Below are 26,202 nucleotides of genomic sequence, written 5' to 3'. Positions count from 1 at the left end.
GGCTTGGATAATATTTATGTTTTATCTGTGTTCAAATGATTACACAGGGGACTAATTCTTTCCTTGATCCATCCACCAATAAGTGGTCTTATCTTATGCTGATGTCCTATGAAACTGCATATTGTCAGCAGGAATACACTAATTCCTAGCCCAGGGGAGCTCTAGGCTAGCTCCAGATATCAGAGGATGCCTTTTTCTTCCACACTTGCGACATATTGCCTTGAAATTTCTCTGTTCTCCATATATTCAGTTCCCTATATTCTCAGGAAACCATCTCCTAGAGCTCTAACTCAGCTTTCTAACATCTTTTGTGTAATCCATTGTTTAGTTACTTGTTTTTATGCTTACTTTCTCCACGTAAAATCATATTACACAACTCTCAATGTTGGCAAAGTATTGCAGATCACATTCACATACACAAAGAAGCGATAGGTTTACAGAAAAGTACAGTCCTGTTCCATAAACTGGACACACTGGATGAAAGTGATTCACTTAACTCGATAAAATAGGTTATGGAAAAGGTCCCCAAGAATCCCAGATCTGAACTCATATAAAGGGCTAAGGTCTGAATGAATCATCATTGTTAAGAAATCTCTAGGTTATTTCACTCCCGCAGTCCCACGCCAGACCACATTTCCCATAATCCTTCGAGGCCGAAAAGGCGCCGAGTGCTACTGAACTACAATTCCCATAAGCCTCGGAGCCCGCCGCTTTCTTCCGTTTCCGGAAGTCTCTGCCCCCATTTCCCAACTTCCCTTTCCTTCTCTTCACGCTGAGGAACAAGGTCGAGGGAAGCGGACGAGGTGAAGCTATTCTTCCGCCTGCGGTCTTTGCGCTCTTCGCTGAGGCCCCAGCAGCGCCATGTTGGGACAGAGCATTCGGCGGTTCACCACTTCGGTCGTCCGTCGGAGCCACTATGAGGAGGGTCCCGGGAAGGTTAGTGTGTAAGGGCCCGGCTTCGTTGGTGGAGGGAATACTTGGCTGCCACTCGCTTGCTCCAGGACTGCCTAAGAGTTGTGGAGAGGGAAATGGCAAGCTGGGAACTCCTGGAGAAAGCTGGGACCCAAGCGCGTAGCTGCAGAAAGGAAAGGGCAGGCAGAGCGCGCAAGCTGGCCTGGTCTCCCCAGTCAGCGGCCCCTTTGCCGCCAAGATCTGGGAGGCCTGGAAGACTGCCGCTGCAGGTGCCCTGGCTTAAAGCCGAATTGGGAAGGGCATGGGACCCGGAGTGAAGGTCATTGGAAAGTGATGAGGAATGAAGGCCTGGAGTATTGTACAAGTTTTCTTTACCTAATTGCCCTCGCTGGTTGAGACTAGCTTTAGTCTCAGGTGTATTGAGCTTAAGTCGTGTCTTAGCAGTGACAACCATGGAGGATTACGTGAGGCCTACTAGTAAAGGGCAGAGACTGGATGTAGAGGTTATAGCCATGTTATTAAAAAATCAAACTTTGTAGTGCAGTTGAGTTTTCCGTGTACCAGGTGGCTGGTTGGTAATAAACAGTTAACTAGAATAGTGCTTTTTGTTACTGAAATAATTAGTTTGTAGAGAATTTTATTAAATAAAAATGTGACTTTTACCCTTGAGTCCCTAAGATGACTGCTAGGTGTTCAGAAAAGCCAAGTATGTATTACCTTTTGGTGTTAACTTGTACACCTGATTATGTAAGACTACATGTGCACACTCACACTTCTCATTCCTTGTGTATTTTGACCTATAAAATCAGATGATTTGCAGTTTTACTTTGGTTGCTTGTTTTCTTTCCCAACAGAATTTGCCATTTTCAGTGGAAAACAAGTGGCGCTTACTGGTTATGATGACCTTATACTTTGGATCAGGATTTGCTGCCCCTTTCTTCATAGTAAGACACCAACTGCTTAAGAAGTAAGGACGTTCTAATTCATCCACATAACAGGTAATTAATGGATTATTGATCTTCCTAAAGCAGTCCTTTGTGTTTTATACTGTACCCATTCCCCACACCAAAAAAAAAAAAAAAAAAAAGAGCCCATACACAAATACATTGTTATGTAGGACTGATTCCTGAAGTATAGGTGTCATATCAGTGGAGGCAAGTTCATAAGCCTATAAAAAATATTTCTTTGATAAATAGTGGCCAGTGTTTATTGAATACACTTGATATGGATAATCTCATGCAGTTCCCCAGCAAACCTGTTATGTTGGTGATAGTAACCTCATCTGAGACACAAAGATGTCATGTTGCCCAAGATTCCATAGCTAGTGACTGTGATCTGGAAATTTTACCCAGGCAGTCTTATTCCAGAGCTTATGCTTTAAATCAGGTACAGTTCTAAAAACTGATTGATGATATTCTGTCCAGTACTTTTACTAAAATAAATGGCTTAGAACATGTCTCTTTATTTCCTTTTATAAAATGGTCATTGTACTCCTTTTTCTTAAAATCTAGCCTTGCAAAGCTGATTTAATATATTAAAAAAACCCAGGAGATAAAATGCTTCTAGTACTCCTTGAATTTGTATCATTCCCAGATATTTTTGCAGTGATAAATCTGTGCCTAATCAGTTCCTACATCCTGAGGAAATAAGTTCAATGATTCTCCAGTGAGAATGATTTTGCACCACAGTGGAGCATATTGCTGTGTCTAGGGGATATTTTTTATTTTTCTAAGGTGAAAAGCCATTGGTGCCAAGGTTGAGAAGTTTCATTAACAGAATATGTGTTACTACTCGCACAAAGAAGTCTTATGTATTGGTAGGTTTGCAGATTGCCTGTGTGTGAATAAAAGATTTATTTAGCATAATTGTGAATAGAGTTTCCCAAAGTAATATTTTGGGAAGCTCTGTGGGGTGTAAATTTCAAAATATACCTTAGAAAGGAAAGTCTATAATTTTAGATGGGGAATAATTAACCCAGATTACTAATATAAAAAGTTTTGGTGCATATGATGAAGCAAATCAGTATGAATGAAGTCATGATACTGTAAACGCTTTCTGATGTACCAGACTGATGGACAATATATTAATGATAACTACTCAACTTCTATAAAATGAGTGGTATTTTCTGATGCCATTAATTTTTGTTTTTATTTTGCAGATACGAAGACTGTTTTAAGAGGTGCAATCTCTGAAAAATGAATCAAACTCTTGGATTCATAGCATACTAGATGTTTGTAAATAAACTAATGACATGAATACTTAATGCCTCTTCTCTGAAATAGGAAATGTGATAATACGGTGTGTGCTTATTATTTCAGTAATTCCCAAGTACTTTTTTTTTTTTTTTAAGTCAAGAACTATGTATGATAGCTTGTTTAAGTCTGGAGATGTGACTTAATGGAAGAGTGCTTGCCTGCCATGTGAGGCCCCTGGGTTTGATCCCAAGTACCAGCAAAAAAATAAAACCTGTTGCCATACTCTTTCTTAAATTATCAGGTTTTTGTTTAATTTTTTTTTTTTTTTTTTTTTTTTTTTATTACGGACAATGGCCTTTTGGTTACTTATGTCATAAAAGTGTAACCAAAATTTGACCTTGATTGTCCTGTAATAACAATTTAATTATTTTTTTAATGGGGCATAGTTGATCATGAGCAAAAACAGTAGTGTGTACAGATAAAAGTTCTGATTGGTTAAGAGTTTGAGAGCTTAATTTTTTTTCTAGACCTAAAACTTAAATTTTAGTCTTGATAATTGTACTTATTGAATAAAAGTAAAATACTTAAAATTAAATGTAACAACATAAGGCATAATGGAGGAAATGTAACTTAGTTTCTATGGTTTTGTAGTTGACAAGGGACAGTAATTAGCTACTGAACATTTTAATCCTGATTTGTTCACTATTCAAATACCATTGGTGTTAGAGAAGAATACTGTAAAAAGATTGCAAACTGGTAGTCTTGTTTGGCTTTCAGATGTTTGGGTTGAGGGTGCTGCTCTGTTTTTAAGCCATTTTAAAAAAAATCCTCATAAAACTATATTTTTTGATTCTTAAAATTAATCTTAACTGATTCTGCATTTCTTCATAGAGCAAAATAGCTACCTAGACTAATCCTCATAATATTAGATTTCCTATAGGGCCCCACTATGAAACTACCTATTTGCTAGAACCTTTTCTTTTTTCTCTCATTTTATGTGCTAGGGATACTGTTAGCTTCTTTCATAGCCATCTGGCACTGCATAAATAAGGATGCAGCTTTAATCTATATAACTTTGCCCCAGAATTCCTTGCATTTATATTTCATGGCTTTTTATTACCCAGTGATGAATCCATTCTCAACCTTACTGAGTTTATCTGTGGAATATTAAAGTTTCCTTTTTTTAAAAAAAATCATATTTGGAGATTTTATATATATATATATATATATATATATATATATATATATATGCACACACATGTTTCTTGATGGACTTTTTTTATTTTATATGAGGTGCTGAGAATCTAACTCAGTGCCTCACACATGCTAGGCAAGTTCTCTACCATTGAGCCACAACCCCAGCCCAGGTTTTCTATCTTTGAAAAAAATGAAAGCAAAAGTGTAGGGTTCATAAAATGACTTTGAACTTTGGGTTCAAATCTTTGCCCCCCAAAAATTTTAAATTTAGCTGTCTCAGTTTTCTTGGAGGAAATGGGAATAGAGTTTACCTCTTGAGATTGTTTTGGAATTCAATGGGCTATATAAAACATTTTAATTTCTGATAAATCCTAAGTGAATACAATCTTATGGCTTAAATTAGGGAACAAGGAAGCATATTTGATAGTAGGTCTAGGTAGACAATTATTTGAGGGATATTCTTGAGAAAATTTTCTGGCTGTCCTAGAATAGAAACAGTTTGCCCCATTGTCATACAAGGGTTTCAACAAACTGGTTCTGAGTGCCAAAGTACAAAAATCAAAAAGGAGACCAAGCAACTGTTTAGTTTGTAAATTAGGGTTCTCCAGAGAAATAATCCATATGATGCATTTATAGAAAAACCCATTTTAAGGAATCAATTAGGGAATTGTGGGGGATTAGTGAGTCCAAAATCTAATTGGGTATACCTGTAAGCTGGAGGTGTAGAGAAGAACCCATGGGCAGACTGATGGCAGAATTCATGGCATGGTGGTCAATCAGTGCTTTAAGACCTGCAACCAATGGTATACTTAACCCAGACAATAATCAGATTTTCTCGAGTTCACAAGTCTAAATGGTAATATTCAAAAAATGTCTTCACAGAAATAGCCAGAATAATGCCTGAACAAATGTTTGAACTTGCCCAGTTGTAATAATTTCACATAGCAATGACTAGTTCATTTTTATAATCTGATACTTTAATAGAAACTGGATTTTTAAAGTGCTGACTTGAATTCATTTTTCTAATATTTCACTACACTGGTTTTTACAAAATTAAGCCAACAAAGCTTGAATTTGCAAAATTCACAGTGCTCAAAAAATTCATATTATCCTGGAAACTCCATTAGATAAACCCAGTGTAAGGAAGACCATATAAACTAGCTGTGTTTTTTGCAGGTGCTTCTCTGACTCTATTATTGAATAGGAATATGGTTAGAACCCACAATTGGTTTTTAAGAGAAGCCAATATATATATATATATATATATTTTTTTTTTTTTTTTTTTTTTTTACATAATTATGCTATAACCACCTGAAGGAGAAAAAGAAAAAGTCCCACACATTGCTATAGTGAATAAAATAGAGGTTAAGAATGTAGGCTCAGGGTTAAGACTTGCTTGGATTTAAAACCTGGCTTGACAACTCTCCAATCTTTCTCACAATTTGCTCATATTTCAAATAAGAGTCACAACAACCCAGAGTAGTTGTGAATATCAAAAAAGAAGTCTAAATTTTTTTCAGTTCTTGCTAAAGAGTATTTAACAATTAAAATACAGGTGAGGTAGAGGAAATGAAGCGGATGTGATTGAATCATTCAAGTTGATTCCAAAGCCATTCTGAGATGGTATTTCTAATTACTTGTTGCTGCCAACAGGCACATCAGACTTAAATGTTTAAAAGTGGTGCCAGAGTTGATGGTGCTAAAATGCAGATATTTTCCAGAGTAAAACTCCAGCCTAAATGATGGCCTTCAGTCATGCCCCTACAGTGTCAGCCTCACACTGGCCAAATAAAATATAAATTTTATGCGCCATATCTTAGCCTGGATGCCATCTTTTCTGTAAGGGTTGTCCCTGCTTATTTCTCCCCATTATCCCTATCACACTACATGTAAGTCTCCAATATCTTTTTACAGCTTGGTAATTAACTTAAACATGTACCAGAATTAACTTTTCTTGCCAATTTCTCATACTGTCTTAATCTTTCTGAGATTAGAGAGGCCTTTACTTATTCATATATCCTGCATCTATAATTTACTGAACATTTATTGAAAGGATTATTGAAACCAGTATGTTATTACCTAAAAAGAGCAAATCCTAGTCCTATGTATATTTCAATGTTTTATGAACAAAATTTTTTCCCCAGAAAATTGGCTAAATTAGAGTCTCTGACCAAATGTGAATTGTTAAAAAAAAAAAAAAAAAAAAAATAGGTAAGATTAGAAATCTGTGCTTAAATTTAACTCAACTGTCTCTGACCATGCTGTTTAGTCCATCTAATTTTATTTTACTTCACATGAACTTCCTTGAAAAAACAAACAAACAAACTTGATTTCATTCTGGCAGTAGCACTTTTGTTTCAGACAAGCATTTTGAGAAGTGCCCACTTGAAAGAATTAGGAAATTTTTTTTAATTGTAAGAATAGGTAGAAATCAGAAATTTAGGGCCATCCCTCTTTCTCAGCCTGTTTTTCACCCTAAATCTCCTTTCTAAAATAGTCTGAAAGAATTCCTTTAGAAATCCTGTATAATAAAAAATTTTATATGATTTAAACTCTGCGTGCATCAAACCTTTTTAAATTTTTCATATTATCAAGTGATATTTTTTTCTCATAACTGGTAATTTTGTTGACCAAAAAGAAGTAAGCCAGTTTCTATGTATCTACATTAGCACATGGAGATTTTTTTTAAAGAAGTATATCATTCAAATACTTGGTAGTTGATTTTGGAGAAAGTTCTTGAACCCATATTTGAATATGGGTACAAGCAATCAGGAACATGCACTAATCTGATTTAGTAGTCATTAGGGCTTTTCATAAATATGACAATTATGGTTTTGTGGACATGTCAGGACTCTATTAAACTATCCTCTTTGTTTTTACAAGTGAAAAAAAGCAGAAGCGATAATGTGCTACACACCTATGTTGAAGGTTTGCTTTTTTATTTTTTGTTTTGATACTAGGGATTGAACTGGGGGGCCCTTACCACTAGGGTACCAGAGACTGAACCCAAGGTACTTAACCACTAAGCCACACCCCCATCCCTTTTTATTTTTTGAGACAGGGTCTCACTAAATAGCTTAGGGCCTTGCTAAGTTGCTGAGGCTGGCTTTGATCTTGTGATCCTCCTGCCTCAACTTCCAGAGCGTGGGATTACAAATGTGTACCACTGCACTCAGCTCTTATGTTGAAGGTTTGAAAAGCCAGGATAACATTCACCAATTTCCCTTCCTCTGTCCAGTCAAGCCTGAGTCTTTAATAGACAATATGGTAATATACGTATAGCCTCTTATCAAATACATGGAGTGAACAAGAAACTTTCAGTTTTAAATCTCTGATTTTTTTTTGGGGGGGGGGGGGGGAATATTAACTTTTCTTCATCTCTGATTATTCAATTGAAGAATTATGTGTCAACCAAATAGTCCCCAAAGACTCTTTAGATTTAAAATAATCTACCTACAATTATAAACATGGATATTTTGTATCCATGTTTAGATACAAAACAAAAGCCTGACTCAGGAAGGAAAGATGTCTTCACCACTTCCCATGTGTGGTGAGGTACCAGAATGAAAGAGGATAGATAACTTTGAGCTTTCAAAGTGCAATTTTGAGTAAGTACTTGTCAGAAATTTCTGCCTTATCTCTCATTTCTCATTCTATTTATCCCATTCACTTATTGAACCCCTTTCTAAAAATTGTAAAAACAAGTACCTTTTTCTGGGTGGACGCGCCACCATGCCAGAGTACACGTGATCCCTTGCTCATTGGCCTTTGTACATTGGAAAATAATGCAACTTTATGTTTATTCCTGTATAGTCATTTCAAATTTGAATTTTTAAATTATAACTACTAAAATTCACTGTCTCCTCCCAGTTTTCCCAGATCTGAGAAAAGACCATACCCATAGAACAGAACTTGATCAGTTAAATGCCAATATACTGATAGATTTATCAGGCTTACATCTGAAATCTAATTTGTTTAATATTATCAACAAAGTATATATATATTATGTCATGTTATATATGCTGGCTTGTACTGTTTGCCATTGTGGGATTTAATGTTCTGGGTTTTTTAAAGGGAATTATGAAAATTTCTAGGTCATGGAAAAAAAGAGAACTTTCTAAACCTCATGTCCTCCAAAAAACGATATTGATAGTAATGAAAAACAAATTAACACATAATCCAGGCCTTTAATGAAACTAGGAAATATTTTAAATTACCTATAAATAGGAAAATAAAAATGTTGAGTTCAGCAAAATCATGTTAAGAGCCTATACACAAATGAAGTCTTAAGCAGAGGTAGAGGAAAGATGGGGATGATAAAATCCCTCTCAAAGACCAAGTGCCACTCAGAGTAGAAAATACTGACAATTAACTTGAGGTCTTGTAGTACAGAGCACTACTATTGGGAAGTTGAAAGAATAAGACTTGAAAATGAGCAGAACCCAAGACAGAAGTTTCAGAGTGCCACTATTTCCAATAGTATCAAGTGTTAGGGAGAGTGTACCCTTGGAGGCTTGATGGTAAAGGAAGAATAAAGGAAGCAAGAGAGCCATTATGAAGTCAAACAACAAGTGCTGGCGAGGATGTGGGGAAAAGGGCACTCTTGTACATTGCTGGTGGGACTGCAAATTGGTGCAGCCAATTTGGAAAGCAGTATGGAGATTCCTAGGAAAGCTGGGAATGGAACCACCATTTGACCCAGCTATTGCCCTTCTCGGACTATTCCCTGAAGACATTAAAAGAGCATACTATGGATACTGCCACATCGATGTTCATAGCAGCACAATTCACAATTGCTAGACTGTGGAACCAACCCAGATGCCCTTCAATAGATGAATGGATAAAAAAAAAAAAAATGTGGCATTTATACACAATGGAGTATTACGCAGCACTAAAAAATGACAAAATCATGGAATTTACAGGGAAATGGATGGCATTAGAGCAGATTTTGCTAAGTGAAGCTAGCCAATCCCTAAAAAACAAATGTCTTCTTTGATATAATGAGAACAACTAAGAACAGAGCAGGGAGGAAAAGCAGGAGGAAAAGATTAACATTAAACAGAGACATGAGGTGTGAGGGAAAGGGAGAGAAAAGGGAAATTGCATGGAAATGGAAGGAGACCCTCACTGTTATACAAAATTACATATAAGAGGTTGTGAGGGGAATGGGAAAAAAAAAACAAGGAGAGAAATGAATTACAGTAGATGGGGTAGAGAGAGAGAAGATGGGCGGGGAGGGGAGGAGGGATAGTAGAGGATAGGAAAGGTAGCAGAATACAACAGTTACTAATATGGCATTATGTAAAAATGTGGATGTGTAACCGATGTGATTCTGCAATCTGTATTTGGGGTAAAAATGGGAGTTCATAACCCACTTGAATCTAATGTATGAAATATGATATGTCAAGAGCTTTGTAGTGTTTTGAACAACCAATTAAAAAAAAGGAAGCAAGAGAGGACTAAACTACTTGTAAAAACAAAAAGAGGGTCATAAAATCAAGTTTTTCCCATCAAAACAAAAAGTATTGCATTAGTTAAAGAAACCAATTGTTAAAGTATTTTACCGTAACAAAAGAGAATGCCTTTGAAGTAAGAAACCTAATTAGCCTCCTCAAACACTCAAGGTTTAATAATAACTATATTAGTAGTATAGAAATAAATGCCAAAGCAAATACCACATGATATATGACATTCATATAAAGTTGCTATAAGAAGAAAATAGAATTTAAATTCATGACATTTCAGTAGATGACAATTTTCCCCTAATAAATATGATCTAGAAGCAGAAGAAATTTGTAATACCATTCATTCTCAATATGTCTTTAAACAAACATTTGCAAATATAGGAGGAGAAAAAATACTCTGAATTAGAAATTCAAAAACTTAGAACAGGTGTTTGCCTGAAAATTTACTAAAGGACCTGAAGAAAAGGTATGAGATCCCCCAGACATTAAAAAAAAAAAAACATAGAAAAGTAAAGTTTGCATACATGAAATGCACATCTTAAGCTACTGTTTAATGAGTTTAGACAAAAGCATACACCTGTGTAATGCAATGCCCGTTAAAATATAGAACATTACCCTAGCCCCAGAAAGGTCCCTCATGTCCCCTCCCAGTCAATCCCCTTATTCTCATCTCCTAGAAGCAGCAACTCTTCTGATTGTTTCACCATAGATTATTTTAGTCTTTTCTGGAACTTCATATAATATATAATTTAAAAATAATTTTTTGTAGTTATAGATGGATAGAATGCCTTTATTTTATTTGTTTGTTGTTATGTTTATTGTTTACTAAGGATCAAACTCAGTGTCTCACACGTGATAGGCAAGCATTGCCACTGAGCTACAGCCCTAGCCCTATATATAACTTTTATATATAAATGTTTCTGAGCATAAAGATGTCTTATCATCATCTATCAAATGATGTTATCTTAGGAAATGTGAATATTAGCATCACTGCTAACATTGTCAAAGCATTTCCTAAAGAAAATCTGACCTAAGAATTTAAAAACGGTGTGGTACAGATGAGGAACTGTGGAATATGGAGTAAAAAAATGTGGAATACAAAACTACAACTATCTTATATTTGATAAAGGGGCTAAAAGCATGCAATGGAGGAAGGATAGCATCTTCAACAAATGGTGCTGGGAAAACTGGAAATCCATATGCAACAAAATGAAACTGAATCCCTTTCTCTCGCCATGCACAAAAGTTAATTCAAAATGGATCAAGGAGCTTGATATCAAATCAGAGACACGCCATCTGATAGAAGAAAAAGTTGGCTACGATCTACATACGGTGGGGTCGTCGGGCTCCAAATTCCTCAATAGGACACCCATAGCACAAAAGTTAATAACTAGAATCAACAAATGGGACTTACTCAAACTAAAAAGTTTTTTCTCATCAAAAGAAACAATAAGAGAGGTAAATAGAGAGCCTACATCCTGGGAACAAATCTTTACTCCTCACACTTCAGATAGAGCCCTAATATCCAGAGTATACAAAGAACTCAAAAAATTAGACAATAAGAGAACAAACAACCCAATCAACAAATGGGCCAAGGACCTGAACAGACACTTCTCAGAGGAGGACATACAGTCAATCAACAAGTACATGAAAAAATGCTCACCATCTCTAGCTGTCAGAGAAATGCAAATCAAAACCACCCTAAGATACCATCTCACTCCAGTAAGATTGGCAGCCATTATGAAGTCAAACAACAACAAGTGCTGGCGAGGATGTGGGGAAAAGGGTACACTTGTACATTGCTGGTGGGACTGCAAATTGGTGCAGCCAATTTGGAAAGCAGTATGGAGATTTCTTGGAAAGCTCGGAATGGAGCCACCATTTGATCCAGCTATTCCCCTTCTCGGTCTATTCCCTAAAGACCTAAAAAGAGCATGCTACAGGGACACTGCTACATCGATGTTCATAGCAGCACAATTCACAATAGCAAGACTGTGGAACCAACCTAGATGCCCTTCAATAGACGAATGGATAAAAAAAAAAATGTGGCATTTATACACAATGGAGTATTACTCTGCATTAAAAAAATGACAAAATCATAGAATTTGCAGGGAAATGGATGGCATTAGAGCAGATTATGCTAAGTGAAGCTAGCCAATCCCTAAAAAACAAATGCCAAATGTCTTCTTTGATATAAGGAGAGTAACTAAGAACAAAGTAGGGACGAAGAGCAGAAGAAGATTAACATTAAACAGGGATGAGAGGTGGGAGGGAAAGGGAGAGAGAAGGGAAATTGCATGGAAATGGAAGGAGACCCTCAGGGTTATACAAAAGTACATACAAGAGGAAGTGAGGGGAAAGGGAAAAATAATACAAGGGGGAGAAATGAATGACAGTAGAGGGGGTAGAGAGAGAAGAGGGGAGGGGAGGGGAGGGGAGGGGGATAGTAGAGGATAGGAAAGGCAGCAGAACACAACAGACACTAGTATGGCAATATGTAAATCAATGGATGTGTAACTGATGTGATTCTGCAATCTGTATATGGGGTAAAAATGGGAGTTCATAACCCACTTGAATCAAAGTGTGAAATATGATATATCAAGAAATTTGTAATGTTTTGAACAACCAACAATAAAAAATTTAAAAAAAATGTGGAATAAAAGAATGAGCAACTTCAGATAGGATGTTACCCCCTCCCCCCTGAAGCATCTTAGGTAATATGTAGGGAAAATCAAAAAGGGAGTGACAAACACTAAAAGACTGAAATATCCTTGAAGCCTGTGGGCAGTGTCTAACAGTCTTTGTTAAGTAGCTAAGAACTCAGTACATTCTTGTGGAAGTGAATTGAAGAAAACAGCATTGCAAGTATAAAATATGAGCACTGCTGAAGATATTAGCAAAGATAAGACTTCTAGAGTATGAAGAGACCATTGGCTGAATTGATTCCTTAAATGAAACTAAGATAGATATGTGTGTGGTAACAGTGAGGGAAAGTTGTTGATATAACAATTTAAGGTCCAAGACTAATGGTGGATTATAGCCCCATACCATTCAACCATGTGAGTGACAAGAGCAATATTACACGTGAACTACCTGTCTGATGATCTAATAAAAAGAGTGACTATAAGAAAAAGGAATAACTAGTAAAAGGTAATCTGTGAATGAGGATATGAGGGTTCAGTTAGGGTTAGAACACTGAAAGTGTAAAAGTTTAGTATTCAATATAAGAGATAATTAGAAAAAAGATGCAGGAAAATGCTGCTTCCTGTTCCCCTTAAATGTCCCATTTTAGTAAAGAGCTTGTTATATCTGTACACTTTAATAGATCTGTAGTATATACAAAATACAGAAGCTGAATCTTTCTATTGTATCTAAGAAAAAAATGAGAATAAAAAATTCTCTAAAGAGATTGGCTGATGTGAAGTGTTTAGGCTTCTCTATCCACAGTTGTTTTCATTCTGGTTTTAAAATCTAAATGCCTCTACATTCTAAAACCTGTGATAAAGTCTTTTGATGTCTTGAATACTTAGCACTTTCTCTGACATTATAAAATAACTTCATGGTGCAGTTAATCAAATGACAGTAAGAGGCAGTACTCTACAGAGAGCTCATTTTAATACTTAATAAGATGAATGTTGAACTCTAAAGTTGAAGGCAGCCCATTTGCATATGTACATAGGATGTCAGTACTCCATCAAAGCAGTGACTGTCAGTCCAAAATTGTACATGCCCTGCCTAAGAAGTTTCTTGACAAAGATGTATTCATTCCACCCAATAACTGTTCAATTCTTATGTTTAAGTATGGTAGTGTTCTTTGGGAGAAACATTAAGAGAAATAAGATGATATTCCCTCTCTGGAGTGCAGAAACCTAGGATACAAACAGTTGCTCACCCACATAAAATGAATATGAATTAAAATATGATAAATACTAGGAAAGAGACTCAAGGACAAGGGAGAAGGAAACCTAATGTACCTGTGACAATATTTTGGATTAGAGAGATGGGGGAAAGGTAGGTTACACAGATATAGAAAATACATTTACATATACATTAAATGTACAGACAAATATGTACAGAAAGAGAATTGAATAGACATGAAATTCCTTGAGCAATCCCCTTTAATATTCAAAGGAAGCATTTTATTTATGTTATAGGTGGTTAAAAGCAATGCCAAGATATGCTATTATTTATGTATATAAATGCAATCTCAAAATTTGGAACACTAAGCAACCAAGCTCTGGTTGTTATGACAACCTCTTTTGTACAGTTTGTAAGTAATGATGAGTGACTCCAAAATAGCATATTGTTAAAAGGAGTCTTCATTAAGATAAACTTTAGACCTCAGTGCTCTGGAGTCAAATCAATCATCAATTTGTAAATGTGAAAAACTTCCCTAACAACAACCTCAACTAGTTTGTTAAAAAAGGCTGATTCAACTGTCAAAATATAACCTATGAGAAACAAAAATGTTGGTTAAAAAGGAATAGAAGCAAGATTGGATAATTTCAAAATCATTTTTAGCAAAATTTATTACAATTACATGATTATAGAACTATAAATATACTTATTTACAAATAGCCTCAAGTTGCCCCCATAGACACTTTAAAAGACTAAAGTACAGCCAGGTGCTGAGGTTCATGCTCTAATCCCAGTACCTCAGAAGGCTGAGGCAGGAGGACAACACATTCAAAGTTAGTCTCAGCAACTTAGCAAGGACCTAAGCAACTTAGTGAGACCTTGTCTCAAAAAATAAAAAGGGTTGGGGATATGGTTCAGTGGGTAAAGCACCCTGGGTTCAGTTTCTGCTACTAAAACAAACAAAAAACTGAAGTACAAACACACACACACACACACACACACACACACACACGTCATGCATGGGCTGGCTGTGTGTGAGCTATGCACATTTGAGCATATGAGGGGATTGGTCTGGCCTTACGTGTTTCTGGGACTATGTGTAGCATGTGTGTAGCATGTGTGCCTTTTCTCCCACACACTACCTGAGATGGATATGGTTTTCCAAGATGTCAGTCAATCTGCTGACCACAAGACATCACCAAGCAAGACTCCACCCTTTGAAACCCAATCCCTTGCCTTATTTAGGTAGAACTTTCTTTCAAATATCTTTCTCCTAAATAAATACAGGGGTTTGGGGTGTGCTCTCTCTCTCTTGGCTCTTGCCTCCCTTGCTCCCTTTGCCTTCCAGTATGGAGCTGAAACCTGAGGTCTCAGAGCCATCCCTGACCCCTAAAAAGGCATTTCTGTGTTTGTGTGTGTGTGTGTGTGTGTTTTAATTGCCAGCCCGGCCAGCTGGTGTCTGTCTCTGTCTCTGTCTCTGTTTCTGTCTCTCTCTCATTCACACTCACACACACACACACACACACACACACACACACACACAATTATTTATGTTTATATATCGATATACATGCACACATACATATCACAGTCTTTCAACAGAATAAGTAAGAAAGTTCATGGATTTTTGATCTTATGGATACATTGAGATTCTTCTGGAGAAAAGAGACTATGGTCTGAAACTAAGAGGAAGATTATGTGAGCCATTTCATGTACTCATTAGAGATCATCAGCAATATGATGATTTCTTGTATCCATAGATTACCTTCAGGTTTAAATATTCAATTTTGCCATTTCATTTATGTGGGGTAATCAAAACCACAGATGACCATATTATAAATGAAAATGATAACATGTTGGCATATACATAATAATCTGCACTTACCTTCTCAGGAGGAAAACTTATTGAAAAAATTAAGTTATAAAAAATATGCTTTTTTATTATAATCAGATAAAATATTTGAAAAACATGGAAGAATTCTGATACCAAGTACAACATACCTGGCTTTATTATTCAAAATCAACTAATATTCATGAAGAAATAACTAAATTTTGGACTTTCTCGTACTAATGTATCCTTAACCATAGTATAGATATTAATATTTTCTCTATATATCATTCAGTTGATTAAACTGTTACTCTATTACTGAGATGGAAACACTGGAGTATATTACACTATATTTCATCACCTATTAGTGCTATTTCTGATCTCAAACTGGCTTTGGTTCCTGATTGTGTGCATGTGTACACATGCATGTGATGTGCTTAGGAGGAAAGTCTTCAGGGTGCTCTCTTAGCAGTAGGTTCTACGAAGGATTAGCAATATTGCATCTAAAGAAACTTTGAATATGTCTATGGTTCAGGGCCCTAGGTCTCAAAATGAACAAACTATTAATGAAAAGGAAAAATATAACCTATTTAATATTCTTTAAACTATTGTTACATTGTATCTTTTATGTTTTATTCCTTTGGTAGTTGAGAATACAGGGAGGACTGATGACATTTTAGAAAAGGAAAGCTTAGAAATATCTAGGAAGAATATAGTGGCCGTATTAAATTTAACTTCTAAGACACACCATGGCATAAGAACTTGTAATTCATTCATTTAAGAAATACATTTTGGGCACCCACTAGTTTTAATATACTGTTCCAAGTGCTTGATATACATAAGTGCACACATCAGACCAAAATCCCTGCTTTTGTTTACATGCTAAAGGGAGAAGGATAGTAAACAATAAACATAATACATTATATCAGTAATTGTCCAATGGGAGAAAACTAGAGATGGAAATAAAGGGAGTTAGGTAGAGAGGAGTAGGTTGCAATTTTAAATAGAGTGATCAAGGTAGGCCTACTTGAGAAGTTAATACTTAAGCAAAAGCTAAAGGTACCTGGGAGAAAAGTAGTCTTAAGTAGAAGTTTGCCTATCAGGCTCAAGCAACAACAAATAGATCAGACTGGTTGGAGCTGGGCAATGAAATAGTGGATAGTGCCTACTAAGAAAGAAGTCACTGGGGGCTGGATCAAGTAGAGCCTTGTTAAGCCTCTATAAGAATCTTGACTTTTACTCTGAATGAGAAGGAGAGTCACTAGAGGACTAAAGGAAGGAGAGACAAAATCCGACTTTAATTTTTAAAAGTTCACTATGGCTACTGAATTGAGAATGAAGGGAGCAAGACTGGCAGCAAGAGGTGAAGAAGAAAAGTATTCAGAGGAAAGATAAAGAGGCCTTGAACAAAAATGAATAGAGTTCATATTCATCTGATTCATGAGATACCAGGGATATACATGAAAACTAGAAGAGCCAATAGTATGTGCACCAGTCAGAGTCTGAGTCCAAAAGCAGGAGAAGAACTACATTCTCCCTCTCATAAAGGCAGAGAGAAAGAAATCTTCCTCACATAGCTTTTCATTCTACTTCAACAGATTGGAGAGGCCAACCCACACCAGACAGGGAATCTGCTTGATTCAGTCTACTGGTTCAAGTGTATAATCAAGAAACACCCTCTCACATACTGCCTAGAAATAATGTTTACCAAAGTATCTGGGCAACACAGGACCTAGTCAAGCTGACTCATAAAATTAACCATTTGGTGTTTTGAAAGTAGAACTAAAAGAATTTTCTCACAGGGGTTTTCTGTCAAATTAAATATTAAGGAGCAAAGGCAAGAGAGAAATCAAAGATACTTCTCCCCATTTTACATATTAAGAATGTGGTTAAGAGATGTACTGGCATGTGCAATGACATATACCTATTAAATACATATGGGCACTTGAAGGCCAGCCTGGCTCCTGCCACAGAATCTCTTAATCCCTACATTGGGTGGGTAAGGGATACTATAGATTCTGCCATTCTCTTCCAAAATAAGTATTTATTTTGCAAATAGTTTCTTTTATTTGTGCCTCGAAAACTTCCAGTAGTCTCCCCTTTCCCTGTTTTTGCTTTCTAAATCATTTGAATTTGCCTTCTACCCAGTTTTCAACATACCACTTAGCATTTGAGTCCTTATCAAGGATATGATAAATGCTCTTGTTTGGAACAAAACCTATACTGATAACATAGTTAAGAGAAGAAAAAAATTAAGTTAAACCATAGAAAGAGGATCTATCAAAAGACTTACAAAGCAAAAAAGCTGCTTATTTACCCGGGAAGATGGCGGCGAGGGGAGTGCATTGCCCCCGTGTGCTGCTTCACTGTGTGGGAGTATGACAAGTCAGGACGGCTAAAGGCTATCTTGTTAGGAATTTCCAGCAATAGTGGGGTGCTCCGGAACCTGGAGGAAGGATTTCCATCGCACGAGGATCAGCTACGGGGACTCAAATGCGAGAGGTTTGTTGCACGGAGGGTAACACTGCTTATTCAGCAAATCGCCCCGCGGCTCGAGTCTGCAGCGCGCGCTGGGAAACGAGGAGATAGCGACACAGGGATACAGCGCTGCAGTTTCTGCCAGCCGTGCAAGCACCGTACTCAGGGCTGAATTCTGGGTTCGAGACGGGGGAAGGAAGCGGTCCATCTCGGTTCTCCACACCGGTCAGACCACAGAGGAGGCCAGCAGCCACCATGTTGTTAAGATGACGTCACCATACCTGTTTTCGACTGACCGCAGCTCATTCAGCCATAGAACAGGTAATTTCAGGCTGCAATTCGCCTGCGGCTTGCAGACAGATTGCTAGGGTTCAGTGCCTGGGTGCTTCTTAGAATCTGATCTTATCGGACCGAACACCGAGCGCGGGGCGGCCGAGTTCCGGCTCCCGGAACCATCCCGGAACCGCCCTGGCCCAGGGCCGCGGAGCCTGCGGAGGCTGCCTCTTGGACCCTGCTCCTATCAGAGCATACACCAAGCACTAAGCGGCCGAATTCCGGCTCCCGGAACTGAGCCCGCGGGGACTGCTTCTTGGAGCCTACACTTATAGGAGCTTACACCGAGCACGGAGCGGCCGAGTTCCGGCTCCCAGAACTTCCCTGGCCCGGGGCTAGGAGCCCGCAGAAACTGCTTCTCGGTCCGGGTCCTGCTGAGGGCCGGTCAGGACTCACCCGGTGCTTTGGTTGCCCAGCAAGGGGAATGAAATGCTGCCATTCGCATAGGATACCAACATGGCAGAGATCTGATGTCATCAGAAAGCGGCGGAGGAGAGAACTTCATCAATACCAGCGGTGACAGAAACAGTTGGTCTCCTGGTAGGTGGGGTGAGGCACAGACACCCGAGTCTCCTCAATTTGTCGTCGAGCCAGAGGGGAGGAGCCGGGCCGCCACCAGCGCCCGGAGCAGGCCCAGCGGCTCGCCAGCGTGGTGACCGCGTGACCCCAATTGGAGAGGGGGCGGAGCGGAGCCGCCACCCCCACCCGCAAGGTGGGCAGACCCGACCCAGTGGTACATGGGCGTGGTAGGAGGGGCAGGGCAGAGCCACCGTTCGCGCTTGCAAGGTAAACAGACCTGTGACAGCCTGGCAGGTCAGGCCCAGTGGCCTGCCAGTGTGGTACACACGTCACCCCAACTGGAGTAGGGGCAGAGCAGATCCTTCTCCCATGCCCGGATCAGGCCCTGCCGGTGTGGTGGTCACGTGACCCCAATTGGAGTGGGGGCGGAGCGGAACCGCCACCCATGCCCGCAGGGTGAGCAGACCTGTGACCAACCTGCAGATCAGGCCCAGGGGTCCGCAGGCGTGGTAGGAGGGGCAGGGCAGATCCGCCGCCCGCGCCTCCAAGGTAGGCAGACCTGCAACAGACCGGCGGATCAGGCCCAGGAGCCTGACGGCGTGGTACACACACCACCCTAATTGGAGTAGGGGCAGAGCAGAGTCGCCGCCCCTGCCAGGAACAGACCCAGCGTCCTGCAGGCGGGGTAGTCACAACACCCCAATTGGAGTAGGGGCAGAGCAGAGCCTCCACCCGTGCCTGAAAGGTGGGCAGATCTGCGACCGACCAGTGGGACAGGCCCAGTGGCCTGCCGGTACGACAGACACGTCACCCCATTTGGAGTAGGGGCAGAGTAGAGCCGCCGCCCGCGCCTGCAGGGTAGGCAAACCTGCAACCGACCGGCGGATCAGGCCCGGTGGCCTGCCGGCGTGGTACACTCGTCACCCCAATTGGAGTAGGGGCAGAACAGAGCCGCCGCCAGCGCCCAGAACAGGCCCAGTGACCTGCCGGCGTGGTAGCCACGACACCCCAATTGGAATAAGGAGAGAGCAGAGCCGCCGCCCGCGCCTGCAGGAAAGATACGCAAGCAGTATGAAAAGACAAGGAAAGAAAGGACCACAAGCAATGCAGGTCAACGCAACTTTAGAAGAGGTAACAGCTGCAGCAGATGGAATGTCAGATAAAGAATTCAGGATATACATGCTTCAGATGATCTGGAGTATCAAGGAAGACATTAAACAGCAAAATCAGACAATGAAAGATCACTTTGACAATGAATTACGCAAACAAATCCAGGAAGCAAAGGATCAACTATACAGGGAGATAGAGGTTATAAAAAACAAACAAACAGAAATCCTAGAAATGCAGGAAGCAATAAACCAACTTAAAAACTCAATGGAGAATACTACCAGCAGAGTAGAACACTTAGAAGATAGAACATCAGACAATGAAGACAAAGTATTTCAACTGGAAAAGAACATAGACAGCTCAGCAAGACTGTTAAGAAATCATGAGCAGAACATCCAAGAAATATGGGATAACATTAAGAGACCAAACTTAAGAGTCATTGGGATACAGGAAGGTACAGAGCTCCAAACCAAAGGAATGAGCAGTCTATTCAATGAAATAATACGAGAAAACTTCCCAGACTTGAAGAATGAGACAGAATCCCAAATCCTAGAAGCCTACAGGACGCCGAATGTGCAAAATCATAAGAGATCCACACCTAGACACATTATAATGAAGATGCCCAACATACAGAATAAGGAGAGAATTTTAAAAGCTACAAGAGAAAGGAAGCAGATTACATTTAGGGGTAAGCCAATCAGGATAACAGCTGATCTTTCAACACAGACTCTGAAAGCTAAAAGATCCTGGAATAACATATTTCAAACACTGAAAGAAAATGGGTTCCAACCAAGAATTGTGTATCCAGCGAAATTAAGCTTCAGGATGGAAGATGAAATTAAAACCTTCCACGATAAACAAAAGTTTAAAGAATTCGCAGCTAGAAAACCATCTCTTCAAAACATCCTCGCCAAAGCATTACAGGAAGAGGAAATGGAAAATAACAATGAAAACCAACAGTGGGAGGTAGGACAGTAAAGGGGGGGCAGGAAATAATCAAAGAGGATAACAAACCATGTTTAGTAAAAGAAATAAACAAATATGGCTGGAAGAACAACCCATATCTCAATAATAACCCTAAATGTTAATGGCTTAAACTCACCAATTAAGAGACACAGGCTAGTAGAATGGATCACAAAACAAGACCCAACAATATGCTGCCTACAGGAGACGCATTTGATAGGAAAAGACATACATAGGCTGAAGGTGAAAGGTTGGGAAAAATCATATCACTCATATGGACTTCGGAAACAAGCAGGAGTGTCCATACTCATATCAAATAAAATAGATTTCAAGCCAAAGTTAATCAAAAGGGATAAAGAGGGACACTACATACTGCTTAAGGGAACCATACACCAACAAGACATAACAATCATTAATATTTATGCCCCAAACAATGGTGCAGCTATGTTCGTCAAACAAACTCTTCTCAGTTCAAGAGTCTAATAGACCACCATACCATAATCATGGGAGACTTCAACACACCTCTCTCGCCACTGGACAGATCTTCCAAACAAAAGTTGAATAAGGAAACTATAGAACTCAATAACACTATTAATAACCTAGACATAATTGACATATATAGACTATACCACCCAACATCAAGCAGTTACACTTTTTTCTCAGCAGCACATGGATCCTTCTCAAAAATAGATCATATATTATGTCACAGGGCAACTCTTAGACAATATAAAGGAGTAGAGATAATACCATGCATCTTATCTGATCATAATAGAATGAAACTGAAAATCAACGATAAAAGAAGGAAGGAAAAAGCATACATCACTTGGAGAATGAACAATAGGTTACTGAATGATCAATGGGTTATAGAAGACATCAAGGAGGAAATTAAAAAATTCTTAGAGATAAATGAAAACACAGACACAACATATCGGAATCTATGGGACACATTGAAAGCAGTTCTAAGAGGAAAATTCATTGCTTGGAGTTCATTCCTTAAAAAAAGAAAAAACCAACAAATAAATGATCTCATACTTCATCTCAAAATCCTTGAAAAAGAAGAGCAAAACAACAGCAAAAGAAGTAGAAGGCAAGAAATAATTAAAATCAGAGCTGAAATTAATGAAATCGAAACAAAAGAAACAATTGAAAAAATTGACAAAACTAAAAGTTGGTTCTTTGAAAAAATAAACAAAATCGACAGACCCTTAGCGATGCTAGCGAAGAGAAGAAGAGGGAGAACTCAAATTACTAGCATACGGGATGAAAAAGGCAATATCACAACAGACACTTCAGAAATACAGAAGATATTCAAAAACTATTTTGAATCCTTATACTCCAATAAATTAGAAGATAGTGAAGGCATCGATAAATTTCTTAAGTCATATGATCTGCCCAGATTGAGTCAGGAGGATATAGAAAACCTAAACAGACCAATATCAATTGAGGAAATAGAAGAAACCATAAAAAGAATACCAACTAAGAAAAGCCCAGGACCGGATGGGTATACAGCAGAATTTTACAAAACCTTTAAAGAAGAACTAATACCAATACTTCTCAAGCTACTTCAGGAAATAGAAAAGGAGGGAGAACTTCCAAATTCATTCTAGAGGCCAACATCACCCTGATACCTAAACCAGACAAAGACACTTCAAAGAAAGAAAACTACAGACCAATATCTCTAATGAACCTAGATGCAAAAATCCTCAATAAAATTCTGGCGAATCGGATACAAAAACATATCAAAAAAATTGTACACCATGATCAAGTAGGATTCATCCCTGGGATGCAAGGCTGGTTCAATATACGGAAATCAATAAATGTTATTCACCACATCAATAGACTTAAAAATAAGAACCATATGATCATCTCGATAGATGCGGAAAAAGCATTCGACAAAGTACAGCATCCCTTTATGTTCAAAACTCTAGAAAAACTAGGGATAACAGGAACATACCTCAATATTGTAAAAGCAATCTATGCTAAGCCTCAGGCTAGCATCATTCTGAATGGAGAAAAACTGAAGGCATTCCCTCTAAAATCTGGAACAAGACAGGGATGCCCTCTCTCTCCACTTCTGTTCAACATAGTTCTCGAAACACTGGCCAGAGCAATTAGACAGACGAAAGAAATTAAAGGCATCAAAATAGGAAAAGAAGAACTTAAATTATCACTATTTGCAGATGATATGATTCTATACCTAGCAGACCCAAAAGGCTCTACAAAGAAACTATTAGAGCTAATAAATGAATTCAGCAAAGTGGCAGGATATAAAATCAACAGGCATAAATCAAAGGCATTCCTGTATATCAGCGACAAATCCTCTGAAATGGAAATGAGGACAACCACTCCATTCACAATATCTTCAAAAAAAATAAAATACTTGGGAATTAACCTAACAAAAGAGGTGAAAGACTTATACAATGAAAACTACAGAACCCTAAAGAGAGAAATAGAAGAAGATCTTAGAAGATGGAAAAATATACCCTGTTCATGGATAGGCAGAACTAACATCATCAAAATGGCGATATTACCAAAAGTTCTCTATAGGTTTAATGCAATGCCAATCAAAATCCCAATGGCATTTCTTGTAGAAATAGAGAAAGCAATCATGAAATTCATATGGAAAAATAAAAGACCCAGAATAGCAAAAACAATGCTAAGCAGGAAGTGTGAATCAGGCGGTATAGCGATACCAGACTTCAAACTATACTACAGAGCAATAGTAACAAAAACAGCATGGTACTGGTACAAAAACAGGCGGGTGGACCAATGGTACAGAATAGAGGACACAGAAACCAATCCACAAAACTACAACTATCTTATATTTGATAAAGGGGCTAAAAGCATGCAATGGAGGAAGGATAGCATCTTCAACAAATGGTGCTGGGAAAACTGGAAATCCATATGCAACAAAATGAAACTGAATCCCTTTCTCTCGCCATGCACAAAAGTTAATTCAAAATGGATCAAGGAGTTTGATATCAAATCAGAGACGCGCTGTCTGATAGAAGAAAAAGTTGGCTACGATCTATAGTCGGTGGGGTCGGGCTCCAAATTCCTCAATAGGACACCCATAGCACAAAAGTTAATAACTAGAATCAACAAATGGGACTTACTCAAACTAAAAAGTTTTTTCTCATCAAAAGAAACAATAAGAGAGGTAAATAGGGAGCCTACACCCTGGGAACAAATCTTTACTCCTCACACTTCAGATAGAGCCCTAATATCCAGAGTATACAAAGAACTCAAAAAATTAGACAATAAGAGAACAAACAACCCAATCAACAAATGGGCCAAGGACCTGAACAGACACTTCTCAGAGGAGGACATACAGTCAATCAACAAGTACATGAAAAAATGCTCACCATCTCTAGCTGTCAGAGAAATGCAAATCAAAACCACCCTAAGATACCATCTCACTCCAGTAAGATTGGCAGCCATTATGAAGTCAAAGACAACAAGTGCTGGCGAGGATGTGGGGAAAAGGGTACACTTGTACATTGCTGGTGGGACTGCAGATTGGTGCAACCAATTTGGAAAGCAGTATGGAGATTTCTTGGAAAGCTGGGAATGGAGCCACCATTCGACCCAGCTATTCCCCTTCTTGGTCTATTCCCTAAAGACCTAAAAAGAGCATGCTACAGGGACACTGCTACATCGATGTTCATAGCAGCACAGTTCACAATAGCAAGACTGTGGAACCAACCTAGATGCCCTTCAATAGACGAATGGATAAAAAAATGTGGCATTTATACACAATGGAGTATTACTCTGCATTAAAAAATGACAAAATCATAGAATTTACAGGGAAATGGATGGCATTAGAGCAGATTATGCTAAGTGAAGCTAGCCAATCCCTAAAAAACAAATGCCAAATGTCTTCTTTGATATAAGGAGAGTAACTAAGATCAGAGTAGGGACGAAGAGCAGGAGAAGAAGATTAACATTTAACAGGGATGAGAGGTGGGAAGGAAAGGGAGAGAGAAGGGAAATTGCATGGTAATGGAAGGAGACCCTCAGGGTTATACAGTGGAGGGGGTAGAGAGAGAGGAGGGGAGGGGAGGGGAGAGGTGGGGAGGGGGGAGGGGGGAGGATGGGAAAGGCATCGGAGCACAACAGACACTTGTATGGCAATATGTAAATCAATGGATGTGTAACTGATGTGATTCTGCAATCTGTGTATGGGGTGAAGGTGGGAGTTCATAACCCACTTGAATCAAAGTGTGGAATAAGATATGTCAAGAAATTTGTTATGTTTTGAACAACCCACAATAAAAAATTTAAAAAAAAAAGCTGCTTATTTACTTTCAATTTTTGATATGGAAATTAGCATGTGCTTATCATCCAGGAGCATATTGTTTACAAGTCAATTAAATCTACAATGCCTATAAATACTTTAATTATACCACTATTAAGAGCTGGAAAATTATAACTAGTCATGCTTCAGATATTCATTCCCAGATGTCAAACTAAATTACAGGTGAGGAAAAAAACAAACATCATCTGAAATGCCACAATGATATGCACAATTGATAAAACAAATACAGTCATCATTTATTTACCTCAATTTTTGAGGATATGGATTTTAAGGAAGAGAAGAATCATTATTTTCATCAGCAAGTCTAATTTCAAGCCAAACTGTTAGGGTTTTAAAGGTAGACCCCTGTGGCTCTGTTGATGAGCTGAATTTAAAAAGAAAAGACTAAATCCGTGGATAAAGTTCATGTTATTTTATATTATGTTCTTCTAGGCTTTCTGTTTACAGAAGGAGGAATCTTTCATACATGATACACCAAAGATTTATTTTCATAAAATCTTGGTTCCTCTAGAGAATCTCAGATCCCTCTTGAAACCCAGATTAGAATTTACATTTAGAGAGATTTCACAGCTGATATTTAGATTGCCATTTAATTTCACTTAATGAAGTAAAACATCCTCAATTTGAGAGTTTTACTTTAGCCTTTAAAAGGAAAAATTTCACATTTATTTTGGTGTTTAGGATACCAGGTTTAATATATTAGTCAGTTTGAATGACAACTGCTAGAGTTCATCATTAAGTATAGTAAAGATGTCAGCAGAGGCCAAGCCTGAGACACATTTATTTCCTTAACACACATTCTGGGCCTGTCTTTGAAAGTCCAAGTCTCCAGCCTTTTCTTAGAGATGATGGCTCATTCACATTTATTTCAGAAAGTTTCTTTTCCTAATAACAGATTTCTTACAACTGTTCGAGCCTCACTTACTTTGAATATATCAAATATATATGTATATATTACATATATAATTATATATATGTATACATACATATGTGTATATAAAATACACACACATACTCAGATTAATACAT

At 38.3% G+C, this 26,202-nt stretch overlaps 1 protein-coding gene and 1 non-coding gene across 2 annotated transcripts; both read left to right on the top strand.

Moving 5' to 3' along the window:
* Positions 1-752: 752 nt before the first annotated feature.
* Positions 753-3,170, top strand: Cox7c (cytochrome c oxidase subunit 7C). Its single transcript, XM_027927983.3, has 3 exons — positions 753-936; positions 1,767-1,910; positions 3,071-3,170. Exons 1-2 carry the CDS (start codon positions 862-864, stop codon positions 1,881-1,883), a joined length of 192 nt encoding a protein of 63 aa, XP_027783784.1. The 5' UTR covers positions 753-861; the 3' UTR covers positions 1,884-1,910; positions 3,071-3,170.
* LOC114086677 (small nucleolar RNA Z39) lies at positions 2,913-2,975 on the top strand. The gene has a single exon (XR_003581676.1). It is a non-coding gene; the product is annotated as a small nucleolar RNA Z39 (small nucleolar RNA).
* Positions 3,171-26,202: the final 23,032 nt, after the last annotated feature.

This window comes from Marmota flaviventris, chromosome 5 (assembly GCF_047511675.1).
Source record: "Marmota flaviventris isolate mMarFla1 chromosome 5, mMarFla1.hap1, whole genome shotgun sequence".
NCBI lineage: Eukaryota > Metazoa > Chordata > Mammalia > Rodentia > Sciuridae > Marmota > Marmota flaviventris.
This window is presented reverse-complemented; position numbering and strand designations above follow the sequence as displayed.

Excerpts from the sequence above, each read along its gene's own strand:
- Cox7c (XM_027927983.3), top strand. The coding sequence starts at position 862 with ATGTTGGGACAGAGCATTCGGCGGTTCACCACTTCGGTCGTCCGTCGG. Across the intron at positions 937-1,766 it reads ATGAGGAGGGTCCCGGGAAG|AATTTGCCATTTTCAGTGGA; the intron begins GTTAGTGTGTAA and ends CTTTCCCAACAG.